Here is a 23,976-nt window from a genome sequence, read left to right as displayed (position 1 = left end):
TTGGTTTAAAACATTTCATCTCATACTGGCCTGTGTAGATATGGCCCAAAGCGGGCGCTACATTTCAGTCCATCGCTATGCCAGTTAGTTGCAAATAGAGGTATCTTTAAAATTGGAAATAGTTGCATGTAAGCACCAAATTAAACAACTCTAATATAAATTGAACAGGTAAACCATCATAATTGGCAGCGTGTTCAAGAATGTCTCCAACCGCTTTTAATCCTTCGGTAACGGTATATACCGTATAAAGGTTACCCGCGTCCATAGTGACATAGTAAAGCCAGAATTAGAAATATTGTGATAAAGGTTGTGAGCCACGTGCAGAAATAATCAGACGACCGGGGGTATCAGAGAGTGACTTGTGGATTTTATATAGTGCATAAATAATAAGCCGAATAGGGTGATTTTCTTTGAGAAAAAGTGCTGTGTCTGAATTAATCCAATTGAGTTATAAATCCTAAGGTAATTGCATCTATTTGTGTATTGCATCTAAGAGTGGGGGTCAAAAGAAAGTTGCTTCTAAGCTGTAGTATAAGTAAAAAATGTAAGAACTTGCTTTCTATATTTTGTGTAATCCTGGATATAGAATGCAATGTATTATGATCTCCTTTTTAGTGATCACATTTTTTATGGCAGACCAGAAGTATTGGAATGAATCCTGTCTGGTCTCTTAATGTAGCTCTGCACATCATTTGTCACTAGCTGGGAAAAAGTGGAGATGGAGGTATTAGGAGGATTGAATGTGTTTTTTTTTCTTTTTGAAAGCATTCTTGTTCAGCTGGACATTGGAATTGGTCACTGCGGTATTTCTACAGTCACCCCTGCTATTAAAAAAAAATATTCTTTGAGCTGAAGTTTGTGGTTAAACTTCTTCACGTCAATGTTAGTAGTGAAGGCATCTGGACTGGCACAAGGTATAAATGACCATCGTTCGTCTTATAACTGAGTCTCAGCAGGAGTCAAACAAGAAACAAAGAAGTCCAGAGCAACATCCAATGTGACAAAAATACAGTGAAATACCTATATATCTCTTGAAAAAAGGGTCATTTAGTTAACCCTTTGGCCAAAGCGTATAAGCCTGCGTGCCACTTTCAAGGCATGACCATAATATCGCAGGTCCTAACACTACCTGGTTAAAATCCTTATTTACCTCTATAATTAGAGGAAGGATGGTCCTGGCAGGAGTCAACACGTGATGATAAATTATATATGAATGTTTTCTGAGACGGGAGTTCTGTCTGGGATTCGTCCCCCTTTGTCTGAGGTGTTGCTTATGTCTCTGTGAGGGTCCGGTAGGTTTGCGGTGTAATAGATGCTGGCGACTATCTACAAAGTCAGTCTTACCCTGTGTAACAGTACGTGAGTTAGATGTTGAGGGCAGTCTCTGTTCTATTAGGTCGGTTTCACTGCCTGATGGGATAATAGTCCCAAATCTATTGCCTGATGTGGTGGTGGGGAGATAATGTCTGACAAACCGTTTTTGATAATTGTCCGATGTACCCTGCAACCCACCCATAGAAGCGACGGTCTTAATAATCAGCTGTCACCTTCTTGTAATTTTGCTTTCTTAAAACTAATTACCCCCTTCAAATATGTAGAAATATTATTTTCCACCTTCTGGAGCCAGTCTTGTGTAGTGTCGGTACAGAGAATGGAGGGGAAAAAAGAACCTCCCAAAGTAGAGCTCCAGAAAAGGGGAAAAAGAAACGGCAGTCAGTGATTAGCTGTATAATGTATCAAACCCACAGTGTTCCATCCAGAATATGATCCTATGTTGGCTCCTATTAAGGGTTAAGGGTGTTAACCAAAAATATGAATGGGGTAAGTCAGGGAAGACCGTGATATAGATCAACCCGACCCCCAACTAACTGGATTCACAATACCCTGGAGCTGGATCCCAATATATGTAGGTAAAAGATAAACCTTGGCACTCACTGAAACTTGATTGAAGAGGTCTGGATGGGCGTGCAATGGCTCAAAGAACAGCACAGGTGCAGAGAGCCCCCAGCCGGGGAAAAAGCGCCATGCACTGCTGGCGTGGGAACGCCAAAGACGAGCTGAGGCTGCCGGGTCACTAAAAATTGTTTATTTAATTATCGGAGCATAGAAAAATAGCCAGTCCCTCACGGAGGAACACTGACGCGTTTCGTGCCCTTAAGGCACTTGACAAAGTGCCGGCACTTTCGGGGAGGATATTACTCTTTGACAAAGGTGCCTTAAGGGCACGAAACGCATCAGTGTTCCTCCGTGAGGGACTTGCTATTTTTCTATGCTCCGATAATTAAATAAACAAATTTTAGTGACCTGGCAGCATCAGCTCGTCTTTGGCGTTCTCACGTCAGCAGTGCATGGCGCTTTTCCCCCGGCTGGGGGCTCTCTTCACTTGTGTAGTGTCTGTAACTAGTGTTGATGTTCAAACTTTCAAAATGTTTGATGTCTTTTTCAATATTGTGTAGATCCTTATCAAGCTACTCGATGACCACATCACACCACTTCCCACAAAACATAGGGTCAGTCCTACTGATTAGTGGGTATGTTTTGTACCATGAATCCCCTAGGGATTTGTCTGTTTCTGTGGTAGTTGGAAAGTGTTGGACCGTGGACCGTAGCATTAGATCAACCTCCCGTTTTTTCAATTTCAATAAATCATGGCAAATGTCTTTTGACTTGGAGGACCCTGCAACCTCCTCTTACAGGCGGCTGCTAAACTGGGTAACATCAGATAGCCTGTTGTCACAAAGTTTTCCAGTATCTCAGCTGGCATCAAGAGATCATTTTGGAGACGTTGGCATATATTAGAGACCGAACCCAAATTGTTTCCATCATGGGCGCAACCAGAAATTCATATTGGGGATACTATTAGTGATGTACCAGGTACTCGGGAATGACCTGATACCCGGCCATATTTAAACTACCCAGAAACGGCCCAGGGCGCTGGAACCCGGTGCCGGGTATTTCCGTCCTGCTCCCCCGGTAGTCCTCCTGGAGAACAGCAGGAGCAGAGCAGCAGTACCTGGTGGTGGAAGGTGAGGACGATGGCGACATCCTGCAGCCGGTGGCGGTAGAGGACCATGTGAGCAGAGCAGGAGCGGCACTAGAGGATAGCCGGGGAGGAGCTGCGCTGTAGCAGCAGCAGACACCGGAAGTCGGAAGACTTCCGGGTCAGACTGCTGGTGTGCGCTCCTGCTCCGCTCACATGGTCCTCTGCTCCCACTGCCACCGGCTGCAGGGTGTCGCCATCGTCCTCATCCTCCGCCCCCTGCAGGTAGTTCAATCCTACCCAGCTGGGTATTTTGTCTTTTTTCCCGGGGTACCTGATACCCGTTAACCAGTGATTTATTTTTTTTGGACCCGTACATCACTAGATACTATACAAGCACGTTATTGTTACAGAATTTGCAACAGGTCATTTTGCAATTTTCCTATGTGTAGATGGCAACTGTTTATTCTCCTATTTGGACTTCTAAATACATACTATATAAAACATTAAGGGCCATGTTTACTAAGTGGTGCTAATGTATAGGTACACATGTAGCAAGGCTTACTGTTTTCAGCACCGGGGCAAGCTGCATAAACGCGACTAGCCCGGTGCCAGAGGATTATCAATGCGGGGGGGTCCGATCCAGAAGCATGGACCCCCCGCAGTGATGTCACGGCAGAGCTATTTCTGGAGTCGCCGCTTTAAGCTATTTCAGCCGTGACCCCGGAGATGGTAAGTCTTGCTACATCTGTACATTACCGCAATTCAAGTGAAGAGGCCTAAAGGTGCTACGTGGCTTATTGCTTGGTAAGTATGGCTCTAAGTGATAGAGTAGGTGTTCCATGCCTGAGTGCTTTCAGCCTATTGCAGATCCAGTATGTGTTGCTATGTGAAATTGGGGCCTTAAACAGACTTCCTGCATCCCACTTATAAACGTGACATCTCCGATGTGTATAAAAGCATCTCGGATCACGTGCAAATCCTGCTGTAAAAGGGTTGTCTGAGAGTCTGCCTGTGTTCTTCCTTCTCTGCGGCATGCGTTCATCCAGCTGCTAATCTCCTGCTGCTGCTGCTTTCTTTCTTCTGTCCCTAATGCAAACTGTCATGCAGATCAGGCACTACTAACAGTCTGCCAAATACTCTAAACCCCCTCCCCTAATCTTCCACACCCCCCTCCCAGGGAGGAAGTGAAACGTAACCACACATGTGACAGTTCAGGACTCGGGAGGATTATAGCTGCAGTTTTAACGCTGCGAGTGGAACAGACACAGATGCTTGCACTGAATATGCATGTGCTGTGGGCTCACAGCAGGAAGGGAGATGTTTGCTCCGAGGTGAACAGTTTTGTGCTTGCTAATCAATTCCATTTTCCTTTCGGTGATAGAGGTGAGGGTGGGGACCCCTCCAGGTCACGGCTCCTGTGCACATTGGGACGCGGCTTAACAGTCTCTCAGTTTGAGCTTTACGGTTTTAAAACCTTCTTTGATCATTAATCGTTTAACCCTATAACCCCCTAGTGATCCTTTCTTGGTGTGTTTTTCTCGTGGTGTGTATAATATACACACTTTATTTTTTTTCTAAGCCTGCACAAAAAAAATTACTGCTCTTATCTTTTTTTATATAGGGAGATCAGGGTAATATTTTCAAAGTGAGTGAAGACCTCGGTTTTCATAGATTGGTAACATAGGCCTATAATATTAATGACATGATTTTATTTAATTTTATTACCTGACAAAGTATTCGGACAGAAGCCTGACAAATAGAAACAAACCCCTGCAGACTGCAACAGGCTGAATAGAAAGAAATGCAGGAAATCTATAGAAAGTAGCACAAGACGTGTTGGATTAACTGCTGTCTGCATATTTGTGATCTTCCCCAGTGTGGATGCTATGTAGGTGTGTGATATCCCCAGTGTGGACGCTATGTAGGTGTGTGATATCCCCAGTGTGGACGCTATGTAGGTGTGTGATATCCCCAGTGTGGACGCTATGTAGGTGTGTGATATCCCCAGTGTGGACGCTATGCAGTTGTGTGATCTTCCCCAGTGTGGACGCTATGTAGGTGCGTGATATCCCCAGTGTGGATGCTATGTAGGTGTGTGATATCCCCAGTGTGGACGCTATGTAGTTGTGTGATATCCCCAGTGTGGACGCTATGTAGTTGTGTGATAACCTCAGTGTGGACGCTATGTAGGTGTGTGATCTTCCCCAGTGTGGATGCTATGTAGGTGTGTGTGATACCCCCAGTGTGGATGCTATGTAGGTGTGTGATATCCCCAATGTGGTCGCTATGTAGGTGTGTGATATCCCCAGTGTGGATACTATGTAGGTGTGTGATATCCCCAGTGTGGTCGCTATGTAGGTGCGTGATATCCCCAGTGTGGACGCTATGTAGGTGTGTGATATCCCCAGTGTGGTCGCTATGTAGGTGTGTGATATCCCCAGTGTGGTCGCTATGTAGGTGTGTTATAGCCCCAGTGTGGTCGCTATGTAGGTGTGTGATATCCCCAGTGTGGACGTTATGTAGGTGTGTGATATCCCCAGTGTGGTCGCTATGTAGGTGTGTGATATCCCCAGTGTGGTCGCTATGTAGGTGTGTGATATCCCCAGTGTGGACGTTATGTAGGTGTGTGATATCCCCAGTGTGGACGCTATGTAGGTGTGTGTGTGTTTGTTTATGTTTTATGATCTGTCTTTCTCTGCCTTCCATGCTCAGACAGTGCAAATCCCAGTATACTCTGAGCAAGAGTATCAAATGTACTTGCATGATGATGGCTGGACCAAGGCTGAGACGGACCATCTCTTTGACCTCTGCCGCCGATTTGACCTGCGTTTCATTGTCATCCACGACCGCTACGACCATCAGCAGTTCAAGGTGATGCTACGCAGCTGCAAACTCGCGCCTGATATTTGTAATTGTATGCAGTAGGACTGGTGATAAATTCTTTCCAACTAAACAGTGTATCAGACCTATTGCACACAAGTGTGACATGTCTACTATTCCCTCCCCGCAATAGCTGCTCTTGGATAAAAGTTCAGAGCATCAACCATTATGAAAAATAAAATAAAACTCTCTGATCTCAGGATTTCACTCTGACAAACGCCTCCGAATTAACCGAAACTACAAGAAACTCTATTAAATGATTATTTCTGTTCCATACATGAAAAATACAATGGGAGGATCCCCCTGTGACCGTGGGGTCAGAGGAGAGACTTGACTATATTTGTTTTATACGATAGTGCACCAAATGTACACATTGCTCCAAATCCCCGGTTTGTGTGATCAGTCCTTCATACCCCAGCTTGCACTTTAACATCTCTTGTCTCTCTAACGCTCCAGAAAAGGTCAGCAGAGGACCTGAAAGATCGTTACTACGGAATCTGCGCTAAGCTGGCGAACATCCGGGCCACTCCTGGGTCAGACCTGAAAATCCCTGTGTTTGACGCAGGGCACGAGAGGCGGCGTAAGGAGCAGCTCGAGAGGCTGTACAACAGGACACCAGAGCAGGTTTGTCTGCTGATATTGTCCTTCATTTCTTTAATAATAATAATAATTATTCTTGTATATCGATGACCGTGTACACAGTGCTGTACATAGAATGTTTGCGGGCACAAGCATCTGCCCCATAGAGTTTACAATCTACTTTTTGGGGGTCTGAGGTACGCTGACCAGGCCAAGGCCACAAGAAGCTGACACCGAGAATTGAACCAGGCTCTCTCTAGCTTGACACTCGGTGTCATTGTTTTTAGAGTCCGTGCCCTTACTTCTGCCCACTTTGCTTGTGTGTATTTTATGTGGGTTTCTGAACGGCTAGTTTGCTGCATACCTGGTGTGTACAGACCAGAAACTGCGCATCACTCTGCCTCAATTAGTGGTGGGCAATCTAATCTAACAGGCTATAGGTGCAATTCTCACATACCATAGGAGGAGGGAGAGGCTCAGTGAGTAAAGACACTGACTGGCACTGAGAGGGGAGCCTGGTTCAATTCCCGGTGTCGACTCCTTGTGACTTTGGGCAAGTCACTTTATCTCCATGTGCCTCATGCACCAAAAAACATAGATTGTAAGTTCCACGGGGCAGGGACCTGCGCCTGCAAAATGTCTCTGTAAAGTGCTACGTAAAACTAGCAGCGCTATACAAGAACTTGGTTGTTGTTATTATTATTATTATTATTATTATTATTATATACCCATAAGGGCCAGTGTCATCCTCTACAGCAGCGGTGCTCAACTCCTGTCCTTAAGGGCCACCAACAGGCCATGTTTTCAGGACATCACAGCACAGGTGACTCAATCAGTGGCTCAGTCAAAGACTGAGCCCAAAAAAAGCTGGGTATTGAAAAGCCAATGAACTCTGTTCATTTGTTAGCTTTTAACATCTATTTAAAAGCACTTTCCTCTTGCTGAGCCGCCTCCTGACCCCGTGTCTGCAGTTTCACCTGGAAGATTGAAGCACGAAGTTACTGGCACTCTCTTCAGAATGGAGTGTTTCTCTTTCGTGTTCATCGCTTTGGTTCAGTTGCGGATGTGGCATTGTGAAGCTGGGAGGAGGTTACAGTGCAAGAGGGTTATCTCACCATTTTACTTGACACACTATACACGGGTGTCTTCTTTCAAGTGCACGTGTTATGCCCTCAAAGCTCCTTTACCTCAATAAAAATAGGTTTTGAAGTAGCTGTACACGCAGACGCTTGCCGGGTCCTGCTATGTTGATATGTGCAGTGCCCGTCTCTTTGCTTCTTAACCTACATCAGGGGGTCCTCTACTCCAGGCCTCAAGACCCCCCAACAGGTCAGGTTTTCAGGATACCCCTGCTTCCGAGGCTCAATCGGGCCCTGTTTCAGCACAGCTGGCTCAATCAGTGGCTCAGTCATTGCCACATTGCAAGGTGTCTTTGACTGAGCCACTGATTGAGCCAGCTGTGCTGAAGCTGGGATATCCTGAAAACCTGACCGGGGGTGGGGGGGTGGTGTCTTGAGGCCTGGAGTTGAGAACCCCTGACCTACATAATAACCAGCAGAGTCCCTCCCCATAGTACTATATTTGCAACTGCAGACTATAAGGTGGGTGGTATATAGATATACATGTTTCATGCCTTTTCTGGGCTGATCCCCTAACACCCCTGTGTCCAGCGCTCTGCTGTCCTAATCTTATTCTTTGTGGGACAGATTCACTGGCCGGGAGGCTTCGCACTTCGTCTGGCGGTAACTGCCATGGACTTGGGTGGTGGTTACCAGCAGATCCGGGCGTGACGTTGCGCATCGCAGCTTCACGACTCCCGGGCAATTGTGCCTGTGGACTCTGCACAACGCCCTCTGTACACTGTCGGCTCTATATAAAAATCCATCAAATGTATTATCATCAAACATGAAAGCAAAAAACAGGTCATTTGAAAACTTATTGGACCAACACACGTTTACAAGTTCTCAGTATACAAGCTCAGTATACTCCATTCTCAGTTCAGAGTATACAAGTTCTCAGATGATATTGCTACTGTAGTATGTATAATTGTATTTACAATGTACGCAGCGCTGTACATTGACATGTGATATGTGACAGTGAAAAAACAGGCGCTAACACTATTATTGACCACTTAAAATAAAGTGATAATAAATAAATAACTCAATAGTGAACAGTGAATGATAATGTTGCAAATACGTGAAAAAAATATATATATATATATGAATTATAACCCCCTTCTCAGACCCATCTGGTAGGGCCTGTTTTCTTTGGTCCCCAAATCGTGGAAATGTATGCTCAGTCCAGGGGGAGCATGAAGGGAAACAAGACAAAACACAACAATCTAAGTGCAGACAATTAAATAAAGTAAATAAACCCTGTAGAATTCTTGGCTCCTATGTGCAGCCTACTCACAGGATTTGAGTGAAAACGGGCAACAAGAGACAGCTTGGATAGCAGTAAAAACTTCAGGCTTTGGAGTGATGTTATTCTCCAATCGCAGCGAGATGAGGATGTATGTAAAAAATAAATATATCCATAGTGCAGACCAATAGTAAAACGTAATTTTATAATGGTACCAAAAATGTACACTTACAATAAAAACGTTAACATACGCATGAATCACCAAATGTGATATAGGAGAGTCGATTTGTGCCTGGCTCACCCCCCTCCTCCGTTCAGCGTTCGATCAGATGGTAGGACGCCTCTGCAGTCAGCTCTCTGCTTCCCGGTGACTCTCTGGGGCGTCGCGTCACTTCCGGTTTCGGCTTTTGGATCGACAGTCACTAGCACCTCGTCTCTCCTCCTCTGGGTGGCTTCCACTCAACGCGTTTCGCCAATCGGATGCGTGGCTTCGTCAACACTCCTGACGAAGCCACGCATCCGATTGGCGAAACGCGTTGAGTGGAAGCCGCCCAGAGGAGGAGAGACGAGGTGCTAGTGACTGTCAATCCAAAAGCCGGAAGTGACGCGACGCCCCAGAGAGTCACCGGGAAGCAAAGAGCTGACTGCAGAGGCGTCATACCATCTGATCGAATGCTGAACGGAGGTGGGGGGTGAGCCAGGCACAAATCGACTCTCCTATGTCACATTTGGTGATTCATGCGTATTTTAACGTTTTTATTGTAAGTGTACATTTTTGGTACCATTATAAAATTACGTTTTACTATTGGTCTGCACTATGGATATATTTCTTTTTTACATACATCCTCATCTCGCTGTGATTGGAGAATAACATCACTCCAAAGCCTGAAGTTTTTCCTGCTATCCAAGCTGTCTCTTGTTGCCCGTTTTTCACTAAAATCCTGTGAGTAGGCTGCACATAGGAGCCAAGAATTCTACAGAGTTTATTTACTTTATTTAATTGTCTGCACTTAGATTGTTATGTTTTGTCTTGTTTCCCTTCATGCTCCCCCTGGACTGCGAATACATTGCAGCGCTGTACATTACAGTGCAAAGTAGTTCAATTGCAAACACTGGGAAGACGTGCAACAGGTCAATGACAACATAAGGCAAAGGGAGGCCCTGCCCCGAAGAGCTTACAATCTAAGTGTTTTGTTTTGAGGCTTACAGACGCAGTAGGCACTAGAAGTGCAGTCGGAGGAGGTCAAGTGCATCTGTAGCCTGCGGCCGAGGCATAGAACGTTTAATGATTTTGAGCGCCAGTGCAGGGAGGATGTGTAGATGAGACGTTGGTTGCTATTAGTTGTATTTGAAAAGTGTCAGATGGAACAAATGGAACGAAGGACCAGTGCACTGACTGCCACTTTGTCTTTTGACCACACATGAAAGCAATTCCGGTTTTGGCCACTAGATGGCACCTTTGCACTCTGCTTTGAGCCCCACCTGACATTCCTAACCTGGCTGCCTGGCTTTTTCTACCTGCAGGTGTCAGAGGAGGAATATCTCATCCAGGAGCTGCGCAAAATAGAGAGCAGAAAGAAGGAGAGGGAGAAGAAAGCCCAGGACCTTCAGAAACTCATCACGGCAGCGGACACCACCACGGAGCTGAGGCGCGCGGAGCGTAAAGCCACCAAGAAGAAGCTCCCGCAAAAGAAGGAGACGGAGAGACCCGTAAGAGCTTGTTTCCCCATCCCACTGTCTGCGCACTCGCGGCAACGTTTTATACACCGTTAATTCTCATTCAGTACACATTTGAATCCAGTTCTTAAGAGGTCATTCATAATGCGTGCAAGATTAATCAAGATTGCAGAAAGTTCTGCCTTAAGCCTCATTTAGTCCCAAAAACGCACCAGTGACACCTCCCCGGAGAAAGTGACATTCCCCGGATAATTCCCCCGAGGTACCCAAATCTTGGAGAGAAAACACTGCAACGGGTTTATTTTTGGTTGCACCAATATTTTACCAACTGTTCAGCAATAAATGATCTTTTTCGACCAAACGTCCCAAAAGCCGCCGGCACTTCGCCGCGACTCCCCTTCACCCGCAGCCAATTGGCTGGAATCCCCGCGGTCTGCCGCTTCTAATGTAAGTTTTATTACTGTTTAGGGTAAGGGGTTAATTGAAGGGGTTTTAGGCTTAGGGCTCGGGATAGGGGGTTTCAGGGTAAGGCACTTACCTTAGTGGCAAAGTGTCTGGCAGTGGCGGGGTGAGTCGCAGCAAAGCACCTGTTGGTCGCGGTGAAACGGCCGCGACCAAGTGTCCTAGACCGATATAGCAGTGGTGCTCGTTTCAGACTGACACTGTTCTTGTGGGGTTTTTTCCCCCCTCAGTTTAATTGTACGTGCTGTCTCCTCCCGTATTCGTTTTTGTAAATAACTAGAATTAGCACCTCCCGGGCGTCTGGAAGCGATGGCTTTCAGCTGATGGGTCCTGGCGTAAAATCATTGACAAGTGTCAGGCCGCCCTTGTGCCGGCTGCATGCAAAGTCCCCTCTCTCTGCGGTCTGTTTACGCTCAGGGGGCAATCGGGAAACCTTGAATCAATAGCAAAGACGGTGCTTCTCCCCTGAGCTCCTTTTCTAGGTGTTTGATGGCAGCAATCAAGCCGCTATTGAGCTGATTAACTATTTGCTGCTGGAGGGCTTTTTAAAGCAGCGCTTTCAAAGGTGTCCCAGTAGCAGAGGGGTTAATTCTGCCCTTGCAAGCCCATAGAAAGGAACAGTGCAGAGCCATACGGAATATTCTAACTTTATCAATCTTTTGTTCACAGAGAATGTAACCATTAATATTGGGGAAATCAGAGTAACCATATACCCACGGTGTCCAACGCCCCTTAAATATTTCAGTAAGATGCGTGTGTGCGTTTTCTGCACTGCTTTGCAGGCACCTTCCAAACACAATAGGTTAAAGAGCCAACGTAATGCACCGTAAAAGGGTAATCGTGTTGGGTATTACTTATTGGTGGTGGAGTGAGGGATTGCATCTTCCGCTGTCTCCAGCTTTTACAATTCCTGACCTATTTCTGCTTTTCCAGAGGCCTGTGAGTACCAGGGCTGTCCCAGGTTTCATGGCTCCAGTTACATGTCTGAGCTACTCCATGAGCACTCCACCACATGTCACTAGGATGGTCTATGTCCCTTGGCTGGGGATTTTGACCATCTGACTTCAGTGTCATCAAACGGCAACGGTGTTTGACCGTTTTCCCATCAGATAGACTTTCAAAGCATGGTGGGGTAACAGCTGGTGGCCCCTTTGGCAGCAAAGATAATAAGTATAAGTACTCAAATAATGGAGTTCATCTGTTGCAAAATATAGCATGATTAGCATCCGTTAAACAAAAGCCTAACGCATTGGTCACTGGCAAATGACCCCTTTTCCCCCCATCTCTCTCAGACAGTGCCAGAAACTGCCGGGATCAGGTTTCCTGACTTCAAATCCGCGGGCGTCACACTGCGCAGCCAGAGGGTAAGTCACGTTTCCAATGCGACCTACGCAGATTTCACTGCTCTACGTCTCGCTATCTTTCCCTCCTTCAGTCTCACCCTGGCAGCCGTGAGCTTGTAAAGTGTTACCTTTCTTTTAGGAGATTTAGTCTTCTCTCTTCCACTCTATCTAACCATGAAATAAAAAGCACGTTACCTGTTCTGAGCCCCTACCCTCCATGCAATAGTTTAGAAAATGACAAAAAAAAAAAGAGACCTTACTTGTCATTACATCCCATGATCCAGCGTGGAAAGCTTCAATGTTTGTAAATAACAGGTACCCTCACCCGCCGGTAACACACGGCCATAATTAAACTTCCGCTCAGCGTGGCGATTGTGCAGAACGATTCATGTACTTGTTTAAGAATTAGGGGAGAGCATCACTAATTTGTCTCTTTATTATCCCACGTGGACCCAAACCTCGATCATGCACAGGGTGAATAATAATTTGGGTTGTATACCTATTTATCTGGGCCAGAATTTGGTCTTGTACATCAGCTTTGGTTTCCTTGTCTTTCTTATGATGGTCCTCTAGCTTCTCGCCATAGGTCCTTTTTAGGGGCTCACTACATAAAGGCGATCCCCCTACCATGGTGTTGCAGATGTCTCTAGCTGCAGTAGTGATGTCTTCAGCGCACGGAGTGGATATGCGAGTTCACATTGGGGCACATGCAGTGGTTTGGCGATCACCATTGATTCATGGAAGAATATATAAGGTTCACCCAATGGAGCCATTCTTGCTCTAAAACTAGTAGCGCTGTAGGAGGGGTCTGTGCCAGGTACAAAGTAATTAAACCTTTTTACTGTACGATGGCAAAGAAAATAGCAGAATGATGGCTGAGTGTAATGAATTGGGCAGGACACAGGAAAAACTAGATGTAGTTCACTAGCTTAAAATTACTTTTGTTCACAAATGCAAAGCACAATTTGTATTTCTCTGACCGACGGACAGAGAAACAGCTGCTGGGAACGTTAGAATATTTCAAAAGCAGGAAAGGGCGGACGATGCATTTCCAGTTATTAGTTTGTCCGTGTCACACTGAATTAGGATGGTTCCTAGATCTCTGCCGGGTAACGGACATCTTACTACAGTGGGATAAGAATCCAGTTCCGATTTTGTCTTTTGCATTTGCTGATTCGTTAGCATCATTGGTATGGTGGGGTAAGAAACCTGTCGTAAGGATCCAGGTCGGGTTTTTTTCAGTGTTTACCTGGAGGTTTTTTTTTGTGGTGGGTACAGATGTGTAGTGTGCGCCATTATTCCCCCAGACAACACCACATATTGCGTTGTGATGCAGTGTCGATGAAGCGCGTTACACCATGTCGTACTGAGCAAAGTGTGTGTATCAATTACCTTTTTAGTGTCTTGCACTTCATTAACCCTATTTGGTTATCCTAAATTCCTGCCTGATAAATGATCACAAAGTGCATGTTTGAAGGTAAAGCCCCCCAATGATTTTTACCTGAATGTAATGTTCTGAAGAACTGTTTTGGGTTCCGATTTGACATGACTGGCCGAGTGATCTTTGTCTGTTGGATTTGCATACATTATCTGTTTAGAGCAAAGCAGAATGAAGCTCAGAATGCGAGAGGCCATGTGTCACTCTAACGCAGGGGTGGTCAACTCCGGGCCGCAAGGACCACCAACAGGTCAGGCTATCCTGCTTCAGCACAGGTGGCTCAATCATAATGGATGAGCCACTGATGGAGCCTTGTGTGCTGAAGCAGGTATATCCTTAAAACCTGACCTGTTGGTGACCCTTCAGGACTGGAGTTGGCCACCCCTGCTCTATGGTGTCTGCAACTCATTTGAAGAATTCTGCAAGGGGAGACTATATAACCTTTTTTAGAATATATGATATCCTCATCATGTGGCTTTAGCTGTAATAGGAAACAGGTTGTTTTACATTTAGATTTCTTCATGCAGGCATTATAATATCACTATCTATTTAAACACAAGTGCGACTATAACATAAAGTTCTAATCCTTTCGTTTCTCACCACTTTTATATGAACTTTAAAGGATTTACCACTGATAACATGTTTATACAGAAACACAAAAACGTACCGTAAAAAAGACCACTTGTCTCACCCACATGTTATGAAGCTGCTGCAAAGCCCCAGACTGCATCATTTGACCCCTGATATTTTTGTTGCCTTATTTTTGGCACAGCTGTATTATATGCAGAGTTTCACTGTTCATAAACTCAATACAAAACCCCTCCCCCCTCCCACCCCCCCCACCCCCCCGGGTGGTTCCCCCGATGTGTCCAGACAAACCTCGGCCACTAATCCAATATGCCGTGAAGACGTCTTTCCCCGCGCTGGGGAAGAGTTGGTCTTCATTCAGATCAATAGAGATGACCTCTTTCACAGCACAGGTTAGACTGATTTGCAGCATATTAAGTAGAGGCCTCTGTGTTGGACACGAGACGCTGTTATAAGATGCAAGGAGTCTTTGCAGGAAGGAATACAACAGGGTTTTGCTTTAAAGACCCAGGAGGCTTTTGTCTGTTCTGTTTCTCTGAAGATTTTTAATGCAAGCCCTGGGCTCATCACCTTCTGAAATGCAACACATCTCCCGTCTCTTAATCAATACTGTTTCTTCACAGGCAGCAGCTTTGCCTTTTGTTTCATAAAATATCTTTTATATTTATTTGGGGCTTGATAAATGTAATTACTTGGTGCGATAAATAATTTATCTGTTTTCTATTGATTGCTCCGTGGGCTTCTGTGAGAGATAAGCTGATGGTAATCAGCACTTCCTTATTAGCCGCAAAACGTTTTTGTTTGTTTGTTTTTTTCGATGTCTAGAAACTTGTGGCGGACGAGACAGACTGCGTGTGCGTTCCCATGCTTTCTGTGCGAGCTCGCACTGCCTTCCCACTCATTCTGCGGGCCGTTTGAATCATTGTAATATTCGGATGTTCCCCCCCAACATCTCGGCAGACCTGCAATGCAGCATAGGTCGTTTGACATCTGACATTGAGCACATTTACCTCAAGTGAGGGTTTAACCCAAGTTCTGTTTCCCGTGTCTCTGTCTTCTGTCACATTTCTGCGGCAGGAAAACGTGTTACGTTAGCTCTACTTGCTCCCAAATATTTTTAACTGATTTTATTCTATTTCCCCACCTCTTCTGCTGTATTTCGGACGTCCACCGCCCTTTCATCAGAGACGACTTTTATTCCCTAAAACAATTGGCTGCTGGAGGAATGTGTGTAATGATGAAATCATAGAATTTGCCGTTCTCTTGCAAAAAATAACCCTTTATTCTTACAGTAATATTAATAGAACAATAGAAGGAGCCTTTCAGCGTTCATTAAACAATATATTTTTGTAATCAAAGTTGCCCACTTATCCTTGAAACAACTGACGTTTTTATACAACCACTGTTTGTTTCTTTACATCCGAGGCGCAATTAATTTGGTAATCCATTGCTCCTCTCCCTGTTAGACAAAGCGATGACTTCAGAGCATTGGACTCCAGTAGTTGCATCCTCTCCTTATTTATTTTCCTCCCGGTGTGTGTGCACAGTTCATGCAGTTTAAGCAGTTGTTTATTGCAAGGCCAAGGGAACTGTAGTCCCTAAATCAAAAGAGACGTCTGTGTAATTATGCGCGTGAGTTACACTCCTCTAGAGGACTGTGGGGAAAAGATGTCAAGAGTTGGAAAGCGTCCAAAATATATTAACCTTAAAAAAAACATCAAATAAGGGGGGGGGGGGAAGCCAGCTAATCAATTTCTGTAGTAAAGTTACAGTTTATCAGCTCTCGGGCAAGGAACATCCCTAAAAATGGAGTGAAAGTGCAGGTGATGTGATTATTATCGCTGGCATCGCTGACTTTGGTCAATTAAGAAGCCTATAGAGACTTGCCCTGCTACATTCTGCCAGGGAACCAGCAGCCAATAAGGCAGATGTGTAGCACCGTCACTGCTATAGAGATGTAACTGTGCAAGGAGGACAAAATGACCCGTGAAGAGCTTGCAATCTGTTTTTGGGGAGCCTTGTCGCAAATCTCAATGGAACAGCCACAGATCTCCAAACCGTCTTCCAAGACCAAAGCCTCAACTACAAGGCAAATATCAACCTTAAAGTGCGAAAGATAATCTAGCTGTACCTTTTTGATATCATTTTTAATGAAGCCTGCGTGGACTCATCAGTATTTATTGAAATAAGAGGATGAAAGCAACTTAACAATGTCATTCTTTCTTCACCCATGTCAATCAGGCGTAAAGCAAACATTTGAATGTTTTGGTTCCTTTGGAAGCTATGAAGAATTTTTATTTCATCAGGGGCCTCTTAATAGGGGGTGGGCGGTGGTGTTTATTAATCCAGTTTTTACTCGACCTCTAGTCTAGACCACCCTGCCCACTGTTGGAGAGAGGGGTTCTTCGCCTGTGCAAACTCCTAGGCATGTAATACAACAGAGGGTCCTAGAGGTAATTAAATCCCTTCCATGTCTTATCTCAGTGGTGCTCAACTCCGCTCCCCAAGACCATCTCTCCTCCCAACCCCCCCCCCCCCCCCCAAGAGGTCAGGTTTTAAGGATATCCCTGCTTTAGCACCATAAGTGGCGAGCCTCCTGTGCTGATGCAGGGATATCTGTAAAAACCTGACCTGGTGGGGGGGAGGGGTCTTGGGGACGGGCGTTGAGCACCCCTGTCTTGGCTCACCATGTTTATAAACTACCTCTCAAAATGATTTAGAAATACTGCAGGTGTCTGGTGTGAAACCAATGTGTTGATCAAGTAGATCTAACATATAACAGTCACTGCATCCATTCGGGCATATGGGGAGGGTGGGGGAGACTGCCCTTCTAAGAGTTAAAAGGAGGCAGAGCAGTAATTGTGCATCAGCGCTGTCTTGTTCCACATGGAACAGGTATCACTCTTGGTCTTGGCTGTGTTGGTGACGTTACAGGCCGGGAAAGGGTTACATATTTTCCTCTTGCCGTGTCTCCGCTGGCTGGGCAGGCTGGTCATCCCCTGTGACGACACATCTAAATGTGTTTAGTTAACGGAGCTTACCTAACAGATTATCAGTGCTACGTGAGTAATAGACTCCTCATTTACTTTTAATACATTTTGCATAGAGAGCAATCAGTCTTTAAGATGAATCGCTGTTCCCAGCTAAATTTTAAAGATATTAGCCTGACAGCGGCCACATAAATCATAACATTTTCTTAATGATGGTAAAATTAAAATATACTCTGGCTCTCGGCGCCCAATGAAGTCTTTCCACGCGGAAGAAAGAGCAGCGTCAAAAAAAAAAGAAAGAAGAAAAATTAGTGGAAAGATTAATTGATAATATTTAGAGGGCGGAGGAAAGAGTGAGTATGTGTAAGAAATGTGATCATCCTTTTTTTTTTTATTATTTGTATTTATTTTTTACCCCAGTTAAAAAATCTAAATACCCACTAGATGTTGATATTTTTAATATATTCGTCTGTCGCTTAAATACACATTAATGTGGCAGAAGAAACAAATGAAGCCCTTTACTGCCCGAGTGGTTTGCAACGCACTTCTCCGCAATACGTCACCGGATCTTGGGGTTAGAAAGTGTTTATTCCCATATAATGCTACGTACTGCACGCAGGGGTAGATGGCAGTCGCACTAAATTCCTGCATTATCTAGGCTTACCATGTATACACGTTCACATAAAAATGTATTAATTATTATTTATTACATTGTTTATTTTAGTGTCTTGGGAATTCAGGTAACCTTGAGCAAACATGCATGGAAATCAATTATTTATTCAATGGCTACAGATCAAATTTTATTTATACCATAGGATTTTTTTTTTTAATTTGTTTTAAAACCTTTTTGGGGACTTTAATTGCCTCCTCACTGTGCTTAGTTTTAGTTGTAGTGCAGGATTGGTTGGTCGAGTTCTAGCTCTTGGGTTTCTGCACTGGGCTTAAACTCCAATGGTTACAAACTTCTATCAGACCTTTTTTAATAATTTCTTTAACATACGTTTACAATCTGTTGTCTTTTCCGGTTTCTTGTTTAGTTTTTTTGTTTTATAGTCTTGGTTGTTGTGCGCGTGTACAATATTCCTTGGGAGAGGCTCCTGAGAGAGCCAAAATGTTGACCTGTGTAATAAACTCTTACCATTTTGTTTCATAAGACTTGTGGTGTCTGCTCCTGTTCTTCTGTTCCCAATCCCTTTGCAGTTCATGCAACCCAGGCAGAACACCATTGTTAGTGGAGTGCCACTATAATTGATGATAGATATCTATATATGTGTATATAATATATATAATTTTTGTTTGAAAACAGAACTACAATATTTTGCGTTTCTGTCCATTTTCACTGCATGAAACTGCGTAACTGGTACAGAAGCCAACACGCATCAAATAACCTTATAGGAACCAGTTAGTTAGTGGCCATTTAGTACTTTTTTTTTTAGCATGCTTGTCTAATTATTCACATGGAGCTAGTCCACTGTGTTTTGTTAGAATCAAAGGGCCTGAAAGTCCGCCTGACTAGGTGCAGAAACTGAAAGCCGGGCTGAGTTGCACATGGCCTTCTGATGATCAGAAAAGTTGGGCTGCAGTGTTACCTGTGATCTTTGCAATGCGATTCAATCGGTAACAAGTAACTGTTAAGTGATCTTATTTTTACTTCTTATTTTTAATGAGTGCCTGTAATTCATTTCCCCCCACTTTCCTGGTGCAGCTCCTGCTGCTTTCTGCTCTGCCGGCTAACTCCTTGCTCCCTTCTTTTGTGGGCTTTCGTCCGCACTTCTATGTACCTACTAACTTCTCGGTGCTTTGTTATATCACCTGCTAAATGAATCCCCCACTGCTCGGGGCTCCTCCAGGAAGAATTAAAAAAAAAAAAAGCGAGAGCAGGAGAAAGCGTTTCGTCCTGGAAGGATAATACAACCCAGCTAAACAAGAACAAGACATCAAACCGGGCATGTCACATTAGACATCCTGTAATTGAAATGTTTTGATCTTGTTCCCTCTGCAGGAAGTGGGTTTTATGAAACCAGAAAGATGAACTTTTTCCCCCCTTCCTTTTTGTTAGTCGTTTGCATTCAGCGGATAGGATACCTCGCCTGCGACTTTTCAATGAGATGCACGCAGACCCTGTATGAAAACCGAGAGCCCTGTGTGTCCGTCTCTTTGCTCTGTGTTTTTTTTTTTTATATTTTTACTTGTTACCTTCCTTTTTTTTTGTTTCATTTCATTCTCCCGTCCCTCTCCGCGCATTATAAAAAGATATCCATCTACCTTTTGAACTAGGCATCTGCGAGTGAGGGCTAACAGAGCTGTGTGGCTCCCTTTTACCTTTGTGTTTGCAGATGAAACTTCCAAGCTCAGTTGGACAGAAGAAGATTAAAGCCTTGGATCAGATGCTAACGGAACTAGGAGTAGGTGAGTAAAAAAAAGGGGCGCCTGAAAGGGGGGGAGAGAAAAGGGGGAGAAAAATGCACACAGAGCGCTCTTTTGTAGTCCCGATGTGCTCCATTTTTGTATTTTTTTTTTATTCTCCCACTAATACAGAGAGTTGTGAGATAACAGTATACACAGGATTTTAAAAATAACATCTTATGTGTTTAAAAAAAGGCCGCGTGTGATAGATGCATGGGTTCGTTTTGTCATTGCGGGGAGGGGAGGGCGAGTGTTTTAAAGAGGTTCAGTGTCAGAGAATAAAGGAATCCTGGCACGCTGAAATAGAACATCGGTGCTGCATTTAGAGACCGCATCTAAAAAGAAGTGAATTGTTTTTCCCCCTCCCTCCCTACCTGCGGGGTTTTTTTGTGTTCAGGACATAATCTGCCCTTTCTTCTTGACCAGATTCGTATTGCTGCTGAGGGAAGAAGAAAGTCTCGGGCTGGCTTTTGCTGTCCCGTGCTTTATGTTTTTGTATTATTTGATGCCATCGGTTGGCGCCCTCATTAATCGCACTAGTTGGCGGTAACAAGTGTAGTAGGTTTAATGCGTCTGGCACACCCCTGTTCGTTAGTAAAATGCAGGCACAATTAATTCTTGTCCCAAAATGCTTACAATCTAATTATTGTCTCTTTGAGAGGAGAGGTAAAGAGAGATTCTACAAGCACATATTTAAACCAGAAGATCAGTGATAAAAACTGCTCCAGTGTGACCTCCGACAAGGTCTTTCTACTTGACGGCATCAGTAGAAACTGTTAATTATCTATCGTAACTGGGGAAAAAACGATAGTACATACAGTAACATAAAATGCAGACATTTGTTATATCATCAGCGGTTGATGAGTGTTACAGTACAACAGAGGAAAGTCGCACAGGAAAACCACATGGTGTATGTGAACACGTCCCCTTGGCTCAGGGGGTTGGTGTCAGGATTGTCTGAAGAGAAGTCAGCCCTCACATAGACATTTCCAATGTGTTTATTGCTATAGATCAGGGGTGGCTAACTCCAGTCCTCCAGGGCCACCAACAGGTCAGGTTTTAAGGATATCCCTGCTTCAGCAATGACTGAACCACTGATTGCAGGGATATCTTTTAAACCTTGGCCTGTTGGTGGCCCTTGAGGACTGGAGTTGGCCACCCCTGATATAGATCCATTTTTCGGTCCCACGCAGGGACTTTTCGGAAGTCTTGCGAACACCTTGAGAACATCCATGTGAGTGCTGGACACACCTGGCCTTCTCCGGTGACTCTGAACACCTCTGGAAAGTTTTCCTGTGTACCTGCGAGTGTTCCTTCTATAAGAATCATTCTTCTCTAGCAGGTCTCCTACGGAGTGCTGTATTGGTGATGGTTTTCTTCTCTATTGCTGCTGTGTACTGAGCACTGCCCAAAGAATGTTGCAACCTTAATAGATTTCTGCCCCAAAGAGCTTAAAGTCTATCTTTTTTTTTTACTGGAGGCCCCATTATTTAAATTGCACAAAATCAAGAGATGCATGTTTAAAATTGGTCCTATGTGTGGCTGTGTCTCGGATGCTGAAATAACTTCTGGACTCTTTGTATACGATTCCTTTCGCTACTAGAGGACAGTGACTCATTGCTTTGCCAAAGAGTTATTTGCGTGTATAGTACAGTGGCAGCACCACACACATTCCTGATGCATTTTCTTTTCTCTCCCGATAGATTTGAACCCGATGCCGACGGAGGACATTGTACAGATGTTTAACGAGCTGCGGAGCGACCTGGTGCTGCTGTACGAGCTGAAGCAGGCTTTCTCCAACTGCGAGTACGAGCTGCAGATGCTGCGCCACCGCTTCGAGGCCCTCTCCAAAACCGGAAGCGCCAGCGCGGCCACGCCAGGTGATGGGCCCGGCACAGAGGGCCAGGCGCCTGCCAGTGTGGAAGAAGGCAAAGCGGAAGTAAAAGATCCGATCATTGATGTCGTCGGCGCTCCGCTGACTCCAAACTCGGTGAGTGGAATGATGTCCAGGGAGGGGGATCCAGGCGAGTTAAAGGGGCAGCCGTCCCCCCAAAAAGACACAACTAGACCTATTTTACCAATATAATTGGCTTCTTTGAAAAGATTTTACCTGCCCATGCAATGAAAACATCACTTAAAGTCCTGGAGAAAATAGATCTATTTGCTTTCTATAGGCACATTGTAATTTGTCTCATCGGTCACTTATTGTTCTCAAACCTGAGATGTTTATCCAATGATGGCGGCATTAGTGCTTACCAATAGGGGGAAATGAAATGCCTAAGGCAGGGGTGGCCAACCCCAGCCCTCAAGCTCCATTAACAGGTCATCTTCTCAGGATATCCCTGCTTCAGCACAGGTCTTTGACTGAGCCACCTGTGCTGAAGCAGGGATATCCTGAAAACCTTAGCTTTTTTGATGGCCCTTGAGGACTGGAGTTGGCCACCAAACAACCTACGGATCGTCCCCATCTCCAAAGTGTCTGATGACCCAGGGAAACATTACAATGCAAGAACAATAAAAACCTATAAAATGGTGTAATTCACCTAGCTTTAACTCATACATTACCTATATTTATTGAAGTTAACGTGACCGGAGCTCTTTGATGCAGTCCTCGTTAGTCTCAAAGTGAAGTAGTGACAGCGTTTTCCTTTTATAGATTACTTGTTGGTGATTATAGTTTTATTTTTTTTATTTTTTTGTATCTGATAAATAATCCTAAATAGTTTTTAAGATGTTGATTCTGTGGTAAGCTTCACCTAAAGGAGTAATTCATGTTTTTTTTAATTATTACTATTTTTAACATCGTATTGAAGCAGGCGGTCTCCGGATCTGAACCCCATTCATTTCAGCTCCGGGGACACCCTGCTTCTCACGATACAGACGTCCAAAAGGGGGCGCCGGTATCTCGGCAAAGTTTACAGTTCCCGCATCACGCGGGCCAGTAGGAAGCCGAACCTGATGACATCACAGCCTCCTATTGGCCGGCAGGGGGCGGGAGCTTTGAAACTCCGCCATTACATGAACCCTGCTAGCACTGCAGAGCGGCTACCAGCGCACCTTATGGAGGTCTGTATCTCCGGGAGCAGGGGGTACCTGGAGCTGAAATTAATGGGTTTCAGCGCCGGAGACCGCCGGCTTTAATCCTACATTAAAAAAAACAAAAAAAAACACCTGCCTGGTTGGATTGCCTCTCTAATTTCTTTTGGGATAAAAGTATTTGGCAGTTTTCTGGTAAATCCAAAATTTCTCAATCGGCACTTTTCTGTAAAGTAGTTATAATACTGTCATAAGCCAAACAGCTAAAAGTGCAGGGTAATAATCTGGTAAATGAAGAATTTTGCAGGATCTAGTTTAAATAAAAATATAATAATTTTTGAACAGGTTGCAGATTTTAAATAAATTAAATTGTTTCAAGAAATCTAAAGTAAGTTTTCTGGGAAGAAAAAAAATATATCTATATCTATATCCTCTAGCTGGTTTGGGCCAGTGTTTGCCATTCATGGCCAGATATCTCCGTGGTCCAAACGTGGTTCTTGACTGCTGTAGTTTATGTATTCTTATCCAGGTTATGTATTCTTTTGCTGCCCGAAGAACTTGCAATATTTCAGGTTTTTGTGACAGTGAAGGGGTTAAATTCTTGTTTTTGCTGCTTTTATTAGGATTTAGGTGAAAATTTGTAATAAAACAGTTTGGGGTATTTGAAGGACAGTTCCCTGAAAGTATTGAGACTTAAACTATCACAATTCCAATTGCAATAACCCCTCCAGCACGGAACATGCGCTGTACATCTCCCACACCGGACCACTCTTGCAGGACCAAAACTACACTGCGGGTGTCTTCTTCCTGAGTATTCTTGTGTATATTACACACTATACATAAAACATGTTACCTTGTTGCTTCCCGGTTCTGCCTGCAGCAGATGTTCCCAAACTGCGGCACAATTGCAGAAACTCCTATAAAGTCATCACCCCTTCTCTTCTAATTAGGCTCATGGTGGTGACCAAAGTAGGACAGAGACAAAAGATGGAATGTTCACATGCTAAAAGTATTTTTAGGGTTTTGTTGCACTAAAATTACTATTCAGGGGAAAAATGCATAAATACAGGTACTGTATATATGTTGGCAAGTGTGTAAAGAGCTGGTATAACAGAATGCTTTATTTTATCACTAGCTGAGAGCCCCGGCGTTGCCCGGGATGTTTGTGGTGTGGGTGTGGCATTTGGGTGAGGAGTGGTCAACGCGGCCCATGTGCGGTGGTAGTGCTGCTGT

General features: G+C 44.4%; 1 protein-coding gene across 4 annotated transcripts in view; it reads left to right on the top strand.

Moving 5' to 3' along the window:
* Positions 1 to 23,976, top strand: part of DMAP1 (DNA methyltransferase 1 associated protein 1) — a 42,399-nt gene that overhangs the window by 7,343 nt on the left and 11,080 nt on the right. For all 4 annotated transcript variants that reach the window (XM_075616204.1, XM_075616202.1, XM_075616205.1 and 1 more), the window contains exons 6-11: positions 5,696 to 5,854; positions 6,320 to 6,487; positions 10,328 to 10,513; positions 12,235 to 12,306; positions 19,638 to 19,710; positions 21,411 to 21,697. In XM_075616204.1, the coding sequence (XP_075472319.1) occupies positions 5,696 to 5,854; positions 6,320 to 6,487; positions 10,328 to 10,513; positions 12,235 to 12,306; positions 19,638 to 19,710; positions 21,411 to 21,697 (945 nt within the window). The remainder of the gene's footprint in view (positions 1 to 5,695; positions 5,855 to 6,319; positions 6,488 to 10,327; positions 10,514 to 12,234; positions 12,307 to 19,637; positions 19,711 to 21,410; positions 21,698 to 23,976) is intronic.

The sequence above is a fragment of the Ascaphus truei genome, chromosome 10 (assembly GCF_040206685.1).
Source record: "Ascaphus truei isolate aAscTru1 chromosome 10, aAscTru1.hap1, whole genome shotgun sequence".
In the NCBI taxonomy this organism is placed as follows: domain Eukaryota; kingdom Metazoa; phylum Chordata; class Amphibia; order Anura; family Ascaphidae; genus Ascaphus; species Ascaphus truei.
The sequence above is the reverse complement of the archived record's forward strand: the minus strand, read 5'-3'. Positions and strand labels throughout refer to the sequence as shown.